This window comes from Homalodisca vitripennis, chromosome 4, assembly GCF_021130785.1.
Source record: "Homalodisca vitripennis isolate AUS2020 chromosome 4, UT_GWSS_2.1, whole genome shotgun sequence".
Lineage (NCBI taxonomy): Eukaryota > Metazoa > Arthropoda > Insecta > Hemiptera > Cicadellidae > Homalodisca > Homalodisca vitripennis.
In genome coordinates this window covers 45,697,218-45,717,935 of record NC_060210.1, presented here as the reverse complement: position 1 = coordinate 45,717,935, position 20,718 = coordinate 45,697,218, and the positions used below count along the sequence as shown (strand labels likewise).

At 31.5% G+C, this 20,718-nt stretch overlaps 1 protein-coding gene across 1 annotated transcript; it reads right to left on the bottom strand.

Moving 5' to 3' along the window:
* Nucleotides 1-1,797: 1,797 nt before the first annotated feature.
* On the bottom strand, nucleotides 1,798-20,331 carry LOC124359271 (F-box-like/WD repeat-containing protein TBL1XR1). The gene is made up of 11 exons (XM_046811886.1): nucleotides 19,906-20,331; nucleotides 16,156-16,301; nucleotides 15,716-15,869; nucleotides 14,344-14,494; nucleotides 9,122-9,260; nucleotides 7,624-7,785; nucleotides 7,251-7,433; nucleotides 5,624-5,826; nucleotides 4,220-4,385; nucleotides 3,758-3,859; nucleotides 1,798-2,458 (listed from the first exon to the last, which is right to left on the bottom strand). The coding sequence occupies exons 1-11, from the start codon at nucleotides 19,961-19,963 to the stop codon at nucleotides 2,429-2,431; spliced, it is 1,494 nt and encodes a 497-aa protein (XP_046667842.1). The 5' UTR covers nucleotides 19,964-20,331; the 3' UTR covers nucleotides 1,798-2,428.
* Between the last annotated feature and the right edge of the window lie 387 nt (nucleotides 20,332-20,718).

Genomic DNA, 20,718 nt, shown 5'->3' with positions numbered 1-20,718 from the left:
GTGTGAGAAGAGATATTGTCGTGAAAAATTAAACCCTTAATGTTTAAGTCCTGAAGAACTTCTCACACGCATTTTTCAGTGTACCAACTTGCTATTACAGTGATTTGTCTATCCAGCTAGCCTTCATCAGCCCCTTACTCCTGAAGAACATACATTACTTTCTTCACAGATTGTTGTTTCTTGATCATTGTACAGGATTGCATGGGATAGTGGTTCAGAACCAAATGCAATTTTTAAATGTTTGACACACTTCTCTTGAGTCAAACCGACTTTATAATTGTAGACAGTAATAGCCCAGAAATGCTCTCAATAAGTCCATGACTTCAAAAAATTGATCTTTCTGAACACATGACACAATTACACTGATGAGAACCCAAGTTGCTATAAGGTGCTAATTGGCGCTCAGACAATCAGATAAGAATGATAAGATTATTTCACTATGTATCCCAAAACTATCAGGGTGACTTCTGTATAAAGTACAGTAATTATTTTATCGAACTACGTTTTTTAAAACAGAAATTGTAGTTATACATTTTAGTGACCAGTAATTTACAGTGTCGATTAGATGCTGTCATCTACAAACAGACTTACTTAAAGATTCTGTGGATTCATAATCCATCTTTGACACATCCAGGCCCGTACTCAGACCAGCTTTTTCTGGTAATTTTACTGGGGCCTAGCCACACTTGTACGGGGGATGGGTGGTGTTACATAACGGTGCCCAGTGAATTATTAACTTGTAATGTACTGCCAAAGCTGAGTATGACCCTGGACACATCACTAGCTACGATATCATGAAAAAGTGACACTCCAAACATATTTGTAGCACTTTTGTTGGTTTTATTTAATATTATGTAAAAAATACTTGGAAAAAATTTGGAATCAGAATCAAGTGAAAAGAACTGCAGCATTGAGAATCCTCAATACCAGTAAGAATTGAGGTATTAGGTATTGGAATCGACCCATCTCTAAGTTTACTTGATAAACAATTTAGCGAATCTTTGCAAAAAAAAGTTTGCCATATCGGAATATTTCAACTGATGCTTACAGGGTTAAGACCTGCTGCATTTGTAGCAATTTAACTTTCATAGGACAAAATTTACTCACAAAAATAACCAGGAAGACATATTTACGGTAAGTAACCTTACACAATCTAGTACTATCCACTCAATTTTTATTTTATTACATCACTAACTTTACTGGAATTGTTACATTGTTTACATAACAATGAATCAAACCATTTCTATCTTATAATGATGCTGTACGTACTACTTTTAGTATTTTATTACTAATATCAATAAATTGGTGTTTACTGGCACTAAACAAAAATGTATGCTTATCATACTTGGTACTAGAAAGGAAAGATCAACCATTGAAAGGATTAATGGTTGTACATGTAAGTTACAGAGTAGGAAACGGCTGGGAAGTGTGCTGGTTATACTCAAAAAAACAAAAGGATTAATATTACATCTTTTAGCATGGCATTAAACTGTATGATAGCATTATTACAAGGGGACACCTCAATAAACAGGGGTCATTCCAACTTTCTTTAAATCAGTTTGTCAAGAATAAAGATCTTTTGTGAGCAATTGTAGATTCAGATAATAGCATACTATACATTGGATGCCTTTGGGGAAGAAGAGTTGTGTAAAGTTTCTTGTACTGGTGAACAATAGGTACAATGATGACAACCAACATATTACCTGCTCATTTTCCATTCAGCAATTTCCTACACAGTACAGAGGATTAAACACATTAGATATATGTATTTGATTTATTTAAAATTAAAATTCCAAGCACTTTTAAAATTATTTATTATTTCTAATACTGTAACATGTATTTCCAAGATAATCAAAAGATTTGATTAAGCCATCTTCACACAACATCAAAATATAAACAGAACAATCATTTATAAATCTCAATTATTTTGTATTGTCTATCTAAAATCGGATTCTAAAGATGGATTTTAAAAATAAAACTATGATAATTTCCTGACTCATGTACTACAATAATTTTGAAACTATTAAAACTCTTCTAAACTCTAAAACTTACTATAAAACTCCAATATTATTGTAAACAGCTAATCGTAAACCTTAAAATACTAATAAACAGAAAACTAATTCAGTACTATGGAGATTTTCACGATGTCATAATAACTAACATTATATTTTAACTAAAATTGTTATAATAACACATGTAGGACAGCTTCGTACAAAAATATTACTGCTATAGCATATTATATATGTATATATTACTTAAATCTAAGCTTGAACTAAGAAATACATCTAAGAGGTAAAAGTTAACTGGCATAATATGTACAACTTAAGTAAACACTGATCTCTACATTACATTACACCCCAACTTCTTCAATCTGTCCTTGGAGTCTTGTAATAATCACAACCCTAGAGAGATGTTGGGACCGGCTCTACTACAACTTTCTGAGGTCCAGAACAAACACCTGGAAAGACATTTTTAGTAAGTCTACAAGTGAGATTAGCACGACAAATGTGATAACAATCAATAAAATTTGCCTGCAAAATATCTAGTCTTTTAAACGATCTAAAATGATTTTAACCTGTTTGATATGCCCTATGTAAGTTAATAAGTCAGCAACTATCAATGTACAAGGTGATGCTAGAAAATAACTGTATTTTTATTGGTGGAGCCACAAAAGAAACACAATAAGGCTGAATACTGTATGGCCAGTCACTTGATTCCAGTTCCCACCACTCCTCGAGTTTCTTCTAGCTCCCGTACTAATCCCACCCATAGAGCCAGTTATAAGCAGATAGCCTTTTGTCTCTGCGTCAGAAAAATGTTTAGTATCCGGAAAAAACAGCATCTGAACATCAAACTCTTTTCAAAGTTGGAACACCTGCAAGTAAAACGTTTGTAATTTTACAAACAAGCATGGTGACAACATCAACCTGGCCCTCTGTGACTTTTTTTACTCCTTTAAGTCAAGTTAGTTTTGAAAGGAATGCGATTTGAGACTGTTGAAGCATTAAAAGAAAAAAAACGACGGAAGTCATGAACAGGGTTACAGAACAAGACACAGTATAGAGATTGAGGAGGGAAGTACATTGAAGGGGATACCATTATATTGTAAATATCTGCAAGTAAAATTAGTTTTCAGCCTCAGCCCAGTTATTTTCTAGCGAAACCTCATATTTTCAAACTTTTGATGGCTTACAGAGTTCAAAGTACTCCTGTGCTGGTAAACGCTGAGTACTTGATATTAATAAAATGTTAGGGAATTTTTTTTTATTCATGTGTTAGGATAATACATTTGATTGCAACAAAAAAATTGTAAAGTAATCATAAGGCAATGTCACATCACATAAGCAACAAATATTTATGTGAACAAAATCACTTACCAGCTATCAGTTTTCTACATACCTTCCCCACAATTTTATATCCAAAACAATTCAAAGAAAAATACATACTAGGTAAATACATAGAAGGTCAATTTTGCCTTTATTTAGTTGATCATTTATAAAATTTATTCCTGGATAGAAACAACAATTTGAAAAGTAATAATTTTTGTTTAACAATAAAATAATGGATTAAAAAAATAATGAAATAAAAAAATCAAATAAATACGATTGAAACTGGTCCTAATATTTGAAGGGTATTCTTTTACTAAGCAAAAAATCTTTGAAATTTATAATTATTTTAAATACTTTAGTATATTTTAAGTATTTTATGGAGTTTATTCAATCCTTTTGAATAAACTCCATTGAGTGATGAAACTTACACTGCCGTCTGACGCACTTGCTCCAACTTTGTCTCCCCTGGAGTTCCAACACACTTCAAATATGCCACCAGTCCCCTTGTAGCTGTGCACCAGCTGTCCACTCTGAAAATGCAAACCCACAATGGTGATAAATATGAAATCTAAATGGTAACACACACATACAATGGAACTTGGAAAGTTCAAAGCTCAAGGGACCAAGAAAAAACTTAAGTATGCAGACCTTATAGAACAGAACATAGGAATGTTAAGAGGCCGGGGAGAAAAGCTTGTTCTAAACAAAAATTTAGAATTAATGATTTTTATATCCAAGTGACTGTACTTTTTATACTTTAAAAGACTCTTAACCTTTTAGCAAATATTTGATAACTGGAAACTGAAAATAACTTCTAGCTGGTGGATTGGCCCTATGTTACAAAATTTCATAAAATAAAATACTAACATTAACTAATGCAGAGTACCTACCTGAGTGGACCAAATATGAACACACTTGTCAAAACTGCCTGACGCCAAGTATTTGCCATCAGGAGAGAACGCTACACTATACACTGGCTCTGTGTGTTTCGTGAGTGTGTGTATACATGCCCCTCTTTCAACATCCCACAATCGAACTGTGGAGTCGAACGATGCACTGAAACCAACAACATCTATTAGTCCAAATTTCAGCTTCTAGAACAATGTTTGATTAAATTTAAATACTATAACTGTAATTCACTCTTAAAATTATGGTAACTTTCCGAATCTTGAAACTCAAAATATACCAAAATAGAAATAGGACAATCATTTGAATATGAGTGTTGATACTATTATAAAGTAATTTAAATTAATAAACTTCTAAATTGTGTGACAAATGCCATACTAATTTTTATCTGTAAACCTCTTGTATTGTGAATTTGTTCATATAATATACAGAGTGAGGCAGATCACCCATCCAAACAAACATAACAAACAATAATTTGCTAACTTACAAATTCACACAAAAGAGCATTTAATAATAATAAAACACAAAGTACTTCACAAATTATTTACATTACTAAGAAATAAAAACAATTTAACTAAGAACATTATACTTACTTAGTATAACAAATAAATCACTTATATATAAACATTGATTTTATAAGTAGTTTTTATAGTTATATGTCATATAACATTTAATGTATGCTAATGAAACTATTTAGTACCTAAATTAGCGTATGTTGCAAAAATGACAGAGTATGGTGTTTTTTATCACCTAAAAATAAACTAATCCAAAACTGAACAATAAGTATTTAACTTAAAGTCCTCAAACAATGTAAATTCTCGTCAAACTGCTGACTCATATTAATAACACTTGATACATTTTTAAATCTAATTTAATTGACGTACAATTTTAATTTCATTGTTTACATTAATTTTTACACAAATTAGTTTACTTTTATGTAACATGCTGTAGAATCATCATTCTCATGTTATATTATTTATTTAGTGCATAATTGTTAGTCATGCATTAATTTATAGTTATTTATTTGTTGTACTATTTATTATTGGTTGAATATATAGAATAATGTTTGATGCTAAAAAATAAAGATTTGATCAAGTTTAACATCACAAATTAGGTGTTTCTCAGTTCAGTTAAAAAGGTAAGAGCTGTCATATTTTTAGGAAGAAGAGCCATTACTAAATATATAATCCATTAATAAAGTACATAAAAATGAAGAGCATTTTGATCTCTTTGCAATAGTATCTAAATATCATCAGTAAAAGTCAGAATCACATGATACTCTGTAGTATTTATACAGAAGCTTAGCAGATGCCAATAGACACAATAGCATGGCATCTCGGAAACAGGTACCTGAATTAACAAGAGAAGATGCCAAGCAGTGAACTTACCTAGCCAATATAAGGCTCATGTTGGGATTAGCAGTGCCAGGTCCAGTAGGACTCCACTTGATGGTGTAGATCTCCTTGCTGTGGGCTTGCAAGTCATGGACACAAGTGTCTTGTTTCATCGACCAGATCTTCAGTGTCATGTCGTCAGAACACGATGCTAACAAGTTGCCTTGAGGATCCCACTTGATAGCATTTACCTCATTCTACAAACAGAAATAGTAAATCTGTACAAGGAGTAACATCTAGCAAATATAATGTCCAGTTAAACTTATGTAAACAAATAAATTGTTGTGGAAATAAATTTCACAAGCCACGTTATACAGCATATATATATATATATATATATATATATATATATATATATATATATATATATATATATATAAAGATACATATATTTATATATGCACAAGGCAGAAGAACGTCAGACTGGAGTTGCATGCAAAATTTAAATCTATAGCTTATTTCATTCTACATATAGAGAACAATCGACACTAGCTATGGCAGACATGAGTGCCAGGGCAGTATCACACTATGGCACTTATCTGCTGCCAATTCTAGTAATTAAATGTTTCTCCTGCCGCTCACCCCCTCGGCTCATTCTGTCATTGCTGTGCAACAGTACGCAAATGTCTCCTTCTCGACGTTACTTTTTGTAACTAACCCACTACTTTCTTCTTCAAAAGGTATCTCATTAAGCTTTGTATAAATCCAACTGACATTCTGGTGTACTACTGGTGTAAATTTTAGGCCTGTGCTATCTATCTAACAAACGTCTTTCCAAAACACTATTTTCACGAAAAAATAAGAGTTGGGACAACTTTGTCCGGAAACCCCACTTTGACGACTATATAATACTTAAGTACAAAGTTTCAATCAAGTCCATAGCTCAATTTGTTTGAAATTGAGCAGGAAACAGACATACAGACGTACAGAAAATGAATTTACCTGTTTATAAAAAAACCCTTAGTGCTTACGAAATACATAAAATTTCCAGTTCATAGCTTAATTTATTCTTAAGAGATATTAACCTGAGTTACAGTCTTTGCTAGAGTTGAGCCAGATCTCTTGGAGAGGTATGCACCAACATTGAACTCTATCTTGTCTATGTACAAATAAACCAATACAACGGAGAATCAAACTAACTTCTGAGAGATTTTTTTACATTTTCTCTGATCCTGGCCCACTGAATAAAAAACAACTATTTGAACTTTTATTATTTTAACACTACTATAAAATCTAACTTACTGAAAAAAATGTGAATATATTGTGTGGCAAGATTTCACGAGAAATATTTCATCTGTAAACTTTGAATTTTACATGAACCTTTATTTCTACATAGACAAGAATGAGTTTTATGACAGTGAATGTACAGCCATAGATGAGCATTATTGAAGTATATCGCTTAAGTTTGTTAGCTAATCTCAACCAATAACAGATTTTAAGATGGCGGCTGTTTGAACTTTATAGAAGTATGCAATAAAACTGAATTTTTATAAGTAAATATGTTAAAACAATATTTAAAATTTTGCACACAATCAAGTTTAAATTTTTACAGACCAATTCATACCCTTACAAAATTTGTCTTTTAAATTCTCAAAATATTAAATGGTTCATCAAAACTCACAGTGTGTCCTTGGAAAGATTTGATTGGCTTGTCGACACTAAGCTTGCAGACATGAATGCACTGATCTGTACTGCAAGAGGCAAAACTGGTGTTGGTCTGCCAGTCAACATCTAGTGCAGGAGCCGAATGGAATGAGAACTGTTGAGTGCACTGTCCACTTGCTGCGTCCCAGATGATTGTTGTCTGAAACATGCATCAATTGTCAGCGGTAACATTTAGCTGTTGGCTAGGGACCCAAATAATCTAAAATATGTTTTATTCCATTGCCAATCAGTTTCATAAAATTACACTATTGAAGAATTAACAATTGGTTACCAGACAGTGCAGTGAGTACTGTAACCTCTTGTACTGAACATATTAAAAAAACCCTTACCTTGTCAACACCTGCACTGAGGATGTAGTTCCCTCTTTTGTTCCACTTGAGAGCAAAGATAGGTCCTTTGTGTTGTCCGAGAGTGCTTACAAGTCGACCGTCTGTCATCCATATACGAGCGTATCCATCGTAAGATCCAGTAGCTAATAGTGTTCCATCACACTGTCAACATTCATAAATATAAAACTACTATACTGTTATATAATTATTAATATTATGTAAATTCTAATTTCTAAATATGTTTTAAGATAATGTTATCCTTCAAAATGTTTAAAAAATTGTATATTTGTTAGAAAAAACATTCATAAATGTTGGAAGAGTTTTAACCCTTTGAACGCCGATATAAATTTAGTAATTTTTTAGATTACGCTCATTTAAGGTGAAAAAATAAAAATGAAAATTCCTTAAAGCTAATTTTTTTATTAATTCCTAATGACTAATAGTCACACAAAAAAAATAAATTTTACAATAATGTAATACTTGCATATAATAATAATATCATTTTTTCATATTAATGGAATATTTCAATCAAAATCAAATTTAGGTTACAGAGTAATGAAATGCATGTGATAAAAAATATGAAAACTATGTACAAGGATAAGAAAACAAATAAAGTGTAATATGCTGATCTTGATTAGTTTTATAAGTTCTGATAATAATAGATTTAGGCAGTTGTACGGTAAACTTCAAAACAAAAATCAGGAAGAAGCCATGGGGTCTCGGGACATGACTTGCAGCCATAATTACACAACAGAAAAGAAACAATAAAAACTTTACTATAACACCTAAAACATGGTAACAATAACTTTTTACAACTGTTTGTATAAGAATTGACAACGCAAGAACACTTCCCAAGGCACAATGCGTGCTCCACTGACAGTCGGTAATGGCGGATAGTATCGTCATCGGCGTACAGACGGGAGTGGGAGAACAGCTGCCAGCAACAAACAAATTTATTGTTTACCTACTGCGGCCAGCTGACAGCTGCAACTGGATTATTTGGTCAAGCCAGTACATTACTTTGTATTGTGGCTTATGTGTATAACTTATAAACTTATGTGTATAACTTATGTATATAACTTATAAACTTCAAAAACAGTAATAAAATATATTTTTATTGACCGGCGGATTATTTCGTCTTTGGCGTTATAAGACCAAACAACATCGCGGATTATTCCGTCTACGGCGTGCTAAGGGTTAAAGTTGGTGTGGTTAGACAATGTGAAATATGAAATTTAACTATGTAACCTGCTGTTAAATCAATTTTTGTATTGTTGGCTATTCACTGAAAACCTAAATGTAGTTCCTGTCTTGTCACAGAAAATTTGCTCTTAATCAGTTATTTATTATTAAAACTTTAGAATTCCAGTTAATTATTTTAATAAAACTGCTAAAAATAATGTGTCATGACATTCATAAATATGTTGAATTTAGTAATCACAACAATATATCAATCAAAACTAAACCATACATCATGTGTGTAATTTCTAGCACTTACATTCCAATCTAATGAAGTGACATCTTTATTGCTGGGTACTTCAGTTCCACCTTTCTGAATACAGTGACGTAGTACCAGCTGGTTAGGACTGGTGGTGGTATCCCCCATGTCCCATATCCTCGCTGTACTATCTCCTGACCTACACACATCCACTTAATTATGTTGTTCTACAAGTAATATAGGCTAACTAATATCTAAATGTATATACTTATCTCATACAAGTCAAAAAATGAATAATAGCATACAATTTGAATATACATAATAATGTTGAGAAAAAAAAAAACAATAAATTACACTAAAACATGTCACTGCTTTTAATTTTCATCATAGATTTGATTAGACACATCTTACTATATATACAACTGTTCTTTTTGATAGACATGATTACAGAAGAGCAGAAGGTCTACAGTGGATGGGAAATCGGTTGAGCTCATTAGATGTTAAGTTGTGGGCTAATCTGAGATTTACATTTGATGATAAAACAAAGATTGCTGGATGGTAAGAATCAAAACGGTGGAGTAATTCGGATACCATAATCATTAAATTATAGTATCGGTAGAAGCAATAATGTAGAAAGAAAGCAAATGATAGCTACCGTTCCTAAAATGTCTGGTCATATTGGAAATCTTATCAGTTCTGCTGGTTTGGTGTTGCATCAAGTCTGATTTTGTTATCATTTATATGCCAAAAGTTGTAAAAAACTCTGTAGGTTTTTTGCTGCATCACCAAATATAAATAGGTGTATGACATGACGAACAAGGGAAAAATACAATTTCCACTCATTATCTAAGTGTTTAAATTATTATTAATTACACAAATGCTCGTGACTAGTACAGAAATTAGAGTTTCTTTACTTACTTATAGTCCAAGATTATAAATAATATATACTGACACTGTAAGTTTAATAACTATTTCTTAGTTATAAGCATAAATTATTAAACTGTTTTATACTAATCCATTGCTTGGTAAATGAGGAATTGTAAAATAATTTATGTATCCAAACAACTTTTATATTAATTTGATTTTAATACATAGAATAGAATATAAATATTACAATTATTTTTCTTCAAACGTATTAAAAACATATATATATTATTATAAAAAATGTGGTAGGTGTTAACTTTTCCAATGTTTGCCTGCACTGCTGACAAAAGTGCCAAACCATCTAAAATTTTTCCTACAGTCGTAAACTACAAGTCGTTCTGCCAAAGGCTTTGTATTCATTTATTGGATCTTTAAGTGTCATCTTGGAGAAGCGTGTAAACATGAGATTCTGAGTTTTGTGTGAAAAATTACCACATGAGATTCTGACTAAATCTTCCTCAAACATAGTTAACATAACTTTCACTGTAACTTAGGCGTAAGGCAAACCAAGAGGCAAGATAAAATATACATTATCACAAATGATAAAGGCCAGAAATGCCCTTCTCATTATAATTCCATAAAATTAGTTTCATCAATGCAGTACAAGCGGTAAGCTAATGAAAATTACTACAAGCTGTTTAGTGACACTATCTATAGTCATTATCACTGTACATACAGCTGTCTGTAGATAGTCGGTTGCACTTCGCCTGACAAACTATATCTTAACAATTACGTGTCAGACCAGTTGGCCTAATATGGCAGCTTATCTGTTAACTGTCAACGATCTGAGATAGTGATTTCTCAAGAAAATTGGAACAGATCTGGTTGGGGATGTTTGGAATTGCTCGGTGGCAATATAGGGATAATGCAATACAGACCAGCACATTGTATTAATATTGCAATGTTGGAGATAATATTGACTGCAGCATGTGCAATTTAATAAATATTATGTACTAGTAAACCATTAATTCAGTCTGTTTCAATATGGTATGGCACGCAAAAAATGGCTACAAACAGAAACTGTCCAGTGCAATTACAAAAAAACAAAATGTGACACAGAAAATGTATGTGTCTAAGGCAGTCTGGGACATCACTGACACAAGTTAGATATAGTAAACAAAAGGCTGACAAAGAAATAACCCTTGATATAGATGAGTTAATAATTACAAAACCGGAAAAAGTAGCAAACCACCTCAAGTTTTTTATTTTTTTGTATGGAGCACATATCACCCTACAACAAATTAAGAACAAGAATAGAAGTATTCCTAGCTGTTCCACAATGTTTGTATCCCATACATTACCTGTCATTCGATGTACGAATGAAAATTAAGTAAAACACTGTATCAAACTACTCAAGTATAAAAGATGGAATCGACGAAAAATTGTTGAAACATTGTGTTGAAAAGATTTCCTCCCCTAGCAGCAGTTTTGATCAAATCATTACACCAGGGACTTTTCCTGTCAGCCCTGAAAATAACCAAAGTGTATCTTGTGCTTAAAAAGAAGAACTCATACCAACTTTCCAAAACTTAGTGAGAAGCTAGTTCTGGACAGGTTACTTGAATACAGTGCCCAGCATAACATATTCACAAATTCTCAAAATGGCTTTAAAAATTAAAATCTACAAGATCCATGATGAATGAAACTACCTGAACAGCCTACTATGCACACTTAAAATCAAACGTGAGGTATGAGCTGGTTGTCTTGAGTGGCACCTGCACTATGAACTTAACCCTTCAACGCGTTATTTTTTTTCATGGTCATACCCCCTCCTGCGTTGATTTTTCTGGCGGTTTTTTAGAGATTTTGTGTTTTATAAATAATATAAGCAAATTACCCAAGTTTATAATTATTTTGTTGTTATTATGTTGTTAGTGTTTAGAATTAGCCAAATTAAACAAAATTAACCTACTTTAGGTTAGTTTATTAACTTTACAATGATTCAAAAACCAGGTAAGCCTAGGCCTACATTTAGGTATGCATCACCTCCTCCTCTTTCAACAACATTGAACTCATTTTGTACTACAATGTTTTCACCTAGCCTATTTTCAATATCATCATCACTATTTTGTCCTAAGTCTAATACTTCAAACTCAGCTTGAGCAAAGTCATTGTCATATCCATCGTCGAAATCTTCATCTGATTCAAGGTTCAAAAGTCTGTCAATTTTACTGTCTCTTTCCACTAGGTGTCCTTCAAGATTACTCATTTTCGATTGATTTTAAAATATTTTACAAAACCGATAACAGTTTTAAAATAAATTCCCTAAAATATGCAAAAATATTTCCCTAAAAGCTAGCTAACCTACAAAACATTCCCGACTCATGTTTGTAAAACACAACAAATTGTTCCTGTCAAAACGGGATTTCCTTCTTCAAAACCATATAGTTAGCTTGTAAAACTAATACTAAGCATAACTAATAATAATAACTAAACAAAGGAACATAAAACACACAAAAATATGTCAGTAGAACATAACCATCACACTAACAATGACTGTAAACAACAACAACAAACGTAAGCCGACAAACGATCGGGTGCACGGCAATGACGTCGTCTTGAATGCAGCTGATTTCTCAGATATTTTTTCTAAAGATCGATTTTTCGAGATATCGACTCAATTAATCGAAAGTTTGAATCTTCTACTTTCGATTGGTATACATTTTTCATTGAAAACATTCGATAGTTGTCTGTTACAGCTACAAAAATAACCGACTACTCCATGACGTACTCAGTACGGCAAAACGCGATCTCAAGTGAAAGTGTCATGACGTACCTAGTACGGCAAAACGCGTTGAAGGGTTAAAAAGAATTATTAATCTTTAAAAATCCATTATGACATTAGCTGGGATCCAACCACTTGACAGCTGCTGGGATGCCTACAAGACACATAAAATCTTGACAGCAGTTGGTCTTTATATCTGTGAAGTGGTTTTGTATCTCGATAAAGAGCACCGAGAAATATTTTAAAACATACCAATGTACTCCCTTCGGAGACATCTTACACTGTATGAAAAAGAAAACAACATATAAGGGAGAGAAAATATACAACTGCCTCCCCCGGACTCGAGATCCAAGACACGATTAGGACTGAGACAGCACTGAATTCCTGGCTTGCTGACCATCATAAAAAATTTCTTACAGAAGAAAATATACATGTACCAGTATCATTTTACAATGTTTACTTTTTAAATTATACAGTTTGTTTTATGATTTTTTGTTTGACACTGTAACTATTAAATAAGTTGTTATAAAGATATTTTGACTCTGCGTCATGTATAGACACAATCTAATTAGAACATGACTATCACATCCAACATTTTAATTGCTTAGTTTGGAATATGGAACTCTATGGATATATTAATATCAAATTAGTCAAATTACGTTAAATTAGACAGTTTAGATAATTAATTGTATTGTTAATTTTCACAATGGACATGCATGTACTGTACATAGGAAATTATCATGTATTAGCAATTTTCTAGAAGTGACATGCTCAAAATGCTATTAGCCCTGCCAGTGATTGATTACACCTACTGGTGGCATTGCTATTTTAATTTTTGATGAAATTCAGACAGATAGAACAATAACAACTTCCTTCTTCTTAAATATAATGTTTTGATGTAACAATAAATGAGAGGTTCTCCTAGTCGGAATACATATTTTCTGCTCCAAGTTAATTTCCATACTAATTGTGTCTCTAACCTTAACTGCACTATGGATAAAGTAACAATAATAAAAATATAACAAGATTATATAATTTTTAAAAAATACACAACTATGTTGTGTCCTGCGCTTCTTAAATGAGTTGACTCAAGAGTATTTCAAATCCAAAAGAATTAAATGAAATTATTTTAAATATAAAAAATTCATTTATTTTCATAAACATTGTATGTTGTTAATTTTTAAGATACCTATCATCTTATTACTTTTACAAAAATAAATTATTGTACCTTTTGAAAAAAACCCTGAACAGTTTAAATTGAGTATTTTATTTGTTTACATCCTTATCATATCCATCACGAGAGTAATACGGCCTGTCCAAATTATAGATATTTGAAAAAGAGCCTTTATCTATTTGAAAATTCTTTAACAAGCTGCAAAACCATTTGTAGGAAAATAGAACATTATCCAATAATCATCAGATTTGTAGAATACTTTAAACTAAGGCTGTCTTTCAAACTCAGGGGAGTTTTTTTCCACTGCAATGGTTGTGGACCTCTAATACATAAAACACATAATGTGACATTGTTTGTTGGAATGTTATGAAATAAATGATCTCAACTACTCAAAAGCCACTCATGCTGTGTGTTAATTCATAATTTCAAGTTTGTATTTTGAAAGATCAAGTAATGTACCCAGAAGCAAGGAGGTCAGTAGTAGGGTTCCAAGCGCAGATAAAGACTTCGGACTCATGGCCTCTAAGTACTGTTGCCTTGCTGGCTGGAATCTCAATACTGACATCCACTTCCATCTCTGTACTGTTTTGTGGAGCTGGAGCCACAGTAGCTGTACATACACAGTAATAACTCATCAAATATTTATTTCATTTAGTTACTATCATAATAAACCTAATATTGTGTATTGTATTTGTTTCATATGTGTATTGTAAAAAAGGAAACCACACATTAATAGTGATTATATATATATATATATATATATATATATATATATATATATATATATTACCACCTCCTTTTAGAATTTTAGTATAATCTGTATTTTATTTATCTTAATTATATATTATCAGGTCCTCAAATTAATATCTTTCAATATTTTAACATCAATGATTTACAGTACAGTTGTTTTTATGTCAGTGAATCAATACTATGATTGATTTTCAAAGCTAAATCTTGAAATAAAACACATATAAATAATTATCGAAATACAAAAATTATCTAAATATGATGTTCTCCTCCCAAAATATTAACATCATGTATTTTGAATAACAAGAAGATCCATGAGATTATTTTCATAGTTGAACTAAACTTCTTGTTTCTTTTATGTTCTCCATTTCTTCTACAGACCATACAGAAGATGCCCCACTGCAGCAAGAGTTTTAATGGTACTCAAGTAAAAGAACTTATTTTCTTAAGAATTTTATAAAAAGTAACATACGTTTCATTACAACTGAGTACGTTTCTGACATTATTTATAATTAACATTTCAACAACATTCTGCCCTCATTGCTTCAATGCCACTCTGATTATATTAAACTGTGTTGAAATATTACAATGATCATAATTTCATTAAATTTGTAATATGTTTATGAGGTTTTTTTATTTAATACTTACCATTTGACAGTGCTAAAAATAATGTTTCTGTATGTAATGAACCATTTTTCGTACATTTTACACTTTTTTAATATTTTTGTATTGGTTCTACAACCTTTTTTCTATGTAAGTAACGCAACAAAAATATTGATTTGAAAATAAAACAAAGTTTAGTCTTGGACAAAATTAATAAGCTGTATAGTATTAGCTTCACCACTAAACTTCATAATTAGCTACAGTTCATTCTACAGCTGCAGCCAAACAATCTATTGTGAAGTTGTACGGATTTAGAGATAATATTTTAGATTTATTTGTAACAAAAACTGCATACAACTTTTTGGAATATCTAGGTATAATACCTAAAATATAATTTGGGCTTGGAGCATGGTCCTTTTATTATAATTATTATTATTTCAAAAATCTTCCCAACTATTTTAGTAGAATATCAGTCTCTCACTTGGTTTAGCTTCCTCGCCATTAGCTTCAGGAGGTTCACTTTTGATCATTTGTTGTTTCTGTTGGTTCTGCTGATTCTGTCGTGTTGCAACTATGTCTGGCATCACAGCATCAATCAGGGATAGGCTTTCCACTAGTCGCTGCTCCGTCCCATCCTGATAAGAAATAAATAGTTTATTAAAAGGAGTAAAGAGATCTTTACAAGTTTTATCAAAACTAAGTCTAAAACATATTAAGGTTCCCATGTACAAGAGTAGCTAAAGCTTTAGAGTTTACATACACATCATTTTCAAAAGAAAAACAGTAAAAAAAGTAAACAATTATTTATATTTTAGTAACAGAGATAGTGATAAAATTGATTTCATTAAACAAACTACAAAACTATAACATAAAGATAATTCTTTTCTGAACCAATATTTATCCGGATCTAGAATAAATTACCTCGCCCAGACTGATCTCAGCCTCTGTGTACTGCAGACCCTTCTGCAAGATGCTGAGGAGAGCAGCAGGTGGCACCAAGGCTCCATTGATGTTTGACTGTGATATGTGCGATTCTATGCCAAATGTATAGGCAGAGTGTTGGAATCCTACAAATTCATTTTTTAAACACAGACACCAATTTGGATGAGTGACCAACAATAATAGATGGAACAATTAACACTATGATCTTTTTCACCACAACAATCAACCAACTGACCCAAATTGACTCAAATGGGATATACAGCCACAGAGATCACTTCCGGCTGGTTTATACCTTCCAGTTGAATCCATCACTGGGCACAGCAAAAACCAATGTGTCACTTAAATCTGGGCATCCATTTTTGTTAAAACAATTTATTCAAGTAAATATTTCCTTTCTAGCATTGAGAATTCAAATGTGATGCATCACCATCTTGTACGTTATAACTTGTGATTTTAAAAACTAGTGCAGAAAAATAAATTATACGTAGCCTAACTAACTTTGAGAATTTTCCAAATAATGATTTTAATTTAATTTAATTCCAGTATCCCATGGATAAATTTTAAGAACTTTTGATCATCATATTTAAATACATATGTACTGTACTGTAACTTTTGAAATAATTTTATTATTATTTATTAACTAAAAATGTGAATTTTCCAAATTACAATTTGAATGGGATATATTTCAGCATCCTATTGATAAATTTCAAGAACTTTTAACCCTCTTATTCGAATAATACTGTAATTTTTTAAATAATTTTATTACCATTTATTAATAAGGTACGAGTAGGCTATAAAATGTGTCGCATAATAGATTTTACTGAGGTTGCATGCAAAATTTCAAATCTCATTTCATCCTCGAAATGTCCTGTGGACAGATAGCCAGACATAATCGTACGAAACTTTAGTGTGGCCAAATTATATGGTTGAACAGGCACCATAGCAGAACACATATGGTATATTATTATTATTACATTCTTGTCCATATACAAATGATTCATAAAAAATTTAAAGTTTACGGATAAAATATTTGTATTGAGATATCTTGCCACATGACAAAGTCACATTTTTGTTCATTAAGTTAGGTTTCATAGCAGTGTTCAAATAAAAGTTTCTATAAGCTAGGGAAGGTACTACAGCGTAAGAGTATGCAAAATCAAATCTTGTCACCAACTTTTAACATTAATTTTTCAAAATATTATTTTTTTTATTACTCTATGAATATAACTGTCAGATATTAAAAATTCATATGATTGTACTGAGTTTGTTCAAACATTTATTTAGGCCTATTCTTCTATTTCTTGTTGCCATCATGGTTACCCATAAGAAAAATGTACAAATATTTGCTAAGCTCAGCCAAATAATATAATTTTATATTTTTCATGTATTTTTCTGGTTATATTTATTTAAAAAAATTGAATTCTTTAACTCTTACTCAAATATATATTTTATATTTATTTATTTTTAAAGGTACTTTAATATTATCTGGAGGCCACTATTTTTGGATGAGTTTTCATTAATGAGAACCAAAATAAATTACAGTATTAAAAGAGAACAGATTTTATTTAACTTATTTCTAAATTTACAAGTGATTACAATGAACGATTATCGTATTCTGCCTCCCAAAAGGAAGCGATGTTTGCGAGAATTGAGTTGAATGCATTGCCACCAGTCACCGCTACTCCCAATTTCCACATGTATTCTGCCAATAAAAGATTTTCCTCTTCAGTTAGAGGTAAATTCCAAAGGCAAAAATAATTATTCACAATGAAATTATAAATTAATTAAGCACACGACAATCAATGAAAACCAAATCTATAATAACAACAATTAATTATTCAAAAGCGACAAGTGATTCATGCGTCTAGGTCTACTTGAAAGGGCGCTAGTCTAGGCCTATTTAGAGATGATTTGGCAAAAGCAAGTACAACTTGTCAGGTATTTTGATTCATTATGAAACAAGGAAAGAACTAGTAACATAAAAAGAAGTTTAATTTTGGCCCCTAATAACTTGTCCAAAAATAGTGGCCTCTGGATAATACCAAAGTGTCATTTTATTCTATTTTTCCGATTTAGAAAAAACATTATAAGCCTAATACAACAAGCTAGAAGTTTATAAAAAGATTAGATAACTTATACGCTTAATACGGTCTACTAATTTATTTTGTAGAAATCTTATATAACTTTTATAACAATTACTTTATATTAACAAGTTCACTGGTAATACCAAAAAGTATAAAATTTACTAGGAGCTAAAATGTTTGTGTTTGTTTTACTTAGTGGTGTAGGTCCTTAGTTTGGTTAAATATATGCATTTTACTGCTCCATATTATGTATCACTTATAAGTGACATCATGGTTTCCAGCCCGTTTCTGGGCTGGCCGCTCCTGGCACAAATTGAACTTGTCAAACTGACCGAAATACTTGATTACTATCGATTAAATGAAAAACTTTGTTATTATGGTTTAACACTACTGAATAATGATTTACAATATATGTACAACTCCTCCCACTACCCTTTTTGTCTTAATTTTACAACTTTTGTGAAAATTGTCGAATGATTTGAAGGGAAGAATACTTTTTTCTCTGGGCAGGCACAGTACACATACACGGTTTTTTTGCTGACCCTGTTTTTAACGCAAACAACACAACTCTTTCTTTTCTTTTTCTCGTTTTTTATATCGAAATTGGCAAACGATATTACTTCATTATAAACATCGATATAATCAATCGATACTGATTAATTAATTTGAACAATTAACTTAAATAATCTATATCAACAGCTGTAAACACTTTAAAATAATACACCTAGGGTAATATTTCAATTTTACATAAGTAACATTTGATTATTAAGAATGGCAGTCAATTTTAGAAAACTACACAACATTGCTTTGAAAGATGATAAGACATGTTTTTCGTGGCTTCAACATGTAGAACTCGTAACGAAAAACCCAATATGTGAAATTTGTGGGAAAGAAATGAATGTAACTGTGAGAGAAGCAAATATGGTCGTCTTCAGTTTTCCTAATTTTGGTTATAATATTAATTTATTATTACTAATTTGGTTATTTTTGTTTGATCACTGTTAATATTAAATTCACATTTTAATTTAAAACATATATGTTTGTTGTTGCGGACTACAAATACTTTTATATCGATTGATAGTCTAGAATTTGAGATGCGAATATTAGGTATCGATGATTACATTCTTCGATATAAAAAACCGGGTCCGCTTATCCCCATGCGAATATTAGGTATCGATGACTACATTTTTCGATATAAAAAACCGGGTGCGCTTATCCTACCCCACCCCTTCATTGACATCGGTTTTGCTAACCAATGATAATTTGAAAACCAGTCAGCTAACGCAAGATAGCATCAAGGTATCTTATTCGACAAGTTTTCATTTTCAGATAAGTGGCCATCAGTGGGAAACGGCTAGGATGTTCATTACACATTCTTATGTTTTAGGTTCACTTTATACAGGACGTTAGGGGCACATCTTTGATCCAAAATGCACCTACAGGCAATTAGGTTAAAGACCCAGTGATAGTTAATATCATAAAACATAGATAAGGAGGTATTGCCAGTTAACCTTTTGTCCTCTGCCAGCAAAAAGGTTACATATCTACTGATTGTATTCTATCATAAGATAAGATCAATATTAGAAGTAGCCTATAAGGATTAATGGAATGAAATAACTGAGAGATTAATCGTGTTTACTCTTACCTGATTCTTGAAGGTATCTGTATACAAGGAAGTTTACTTCATCACTTGAAAAACTCATGTTGCACTTCCAGATAGTAAACAAGTGAGCCTAAATTTGTAGTCATATATCAGATTAAATCCTGTTTAAATCTAAATTAGTTTTAATTGAGAACTAACAGGTCAATGCCTTCGTCAAATTTAACCTATAACCTATGGAAATTGAACAGATCATTTACGTACTACAGATACCAAACTTATTCAACAATATTTCAATAACTACAGTCGCAATATAAAAACCTAAACCGTTATGAAGCTAATAGCCATAACAACAGAGCAAGAAAACAGAGTCGGCAGCACAGAATTTTCAACAATTCATAATCTACACATCTTACACTCTTAGACCTCGCTCAAAATTCAACTCAACGCGAACATGAACACAAACAATAATTGATACTAGAACCAATCCAAGACAAGTAATTGAGTATTACTTTCTTTTTTCTGATTTGTCAACCTTTTGGCAGGCTGACAATAAAAACCATAAAACTTCGTTGCTCTCTAACATTTCTTTCTCTATCAATATTCAGCAACTTCAGAATTAGGGATTAGTATCACTGACCGATATTTTTAAACATAAACATTTAGAGTTAAATGTTTATTTAATTATTTCACCAAACTACATCAATGGATCTAATCTCGTTATATACTAAATAAGCCCGTTATAAGTTAAATACTAAACTTCTTTAATAATGGATTTTCAGCCCTAACATAATTTCCTACATTATTCTACATTTTTAATGACAATTAAGAATCGCTTATACGGAGTTCTAATCACCT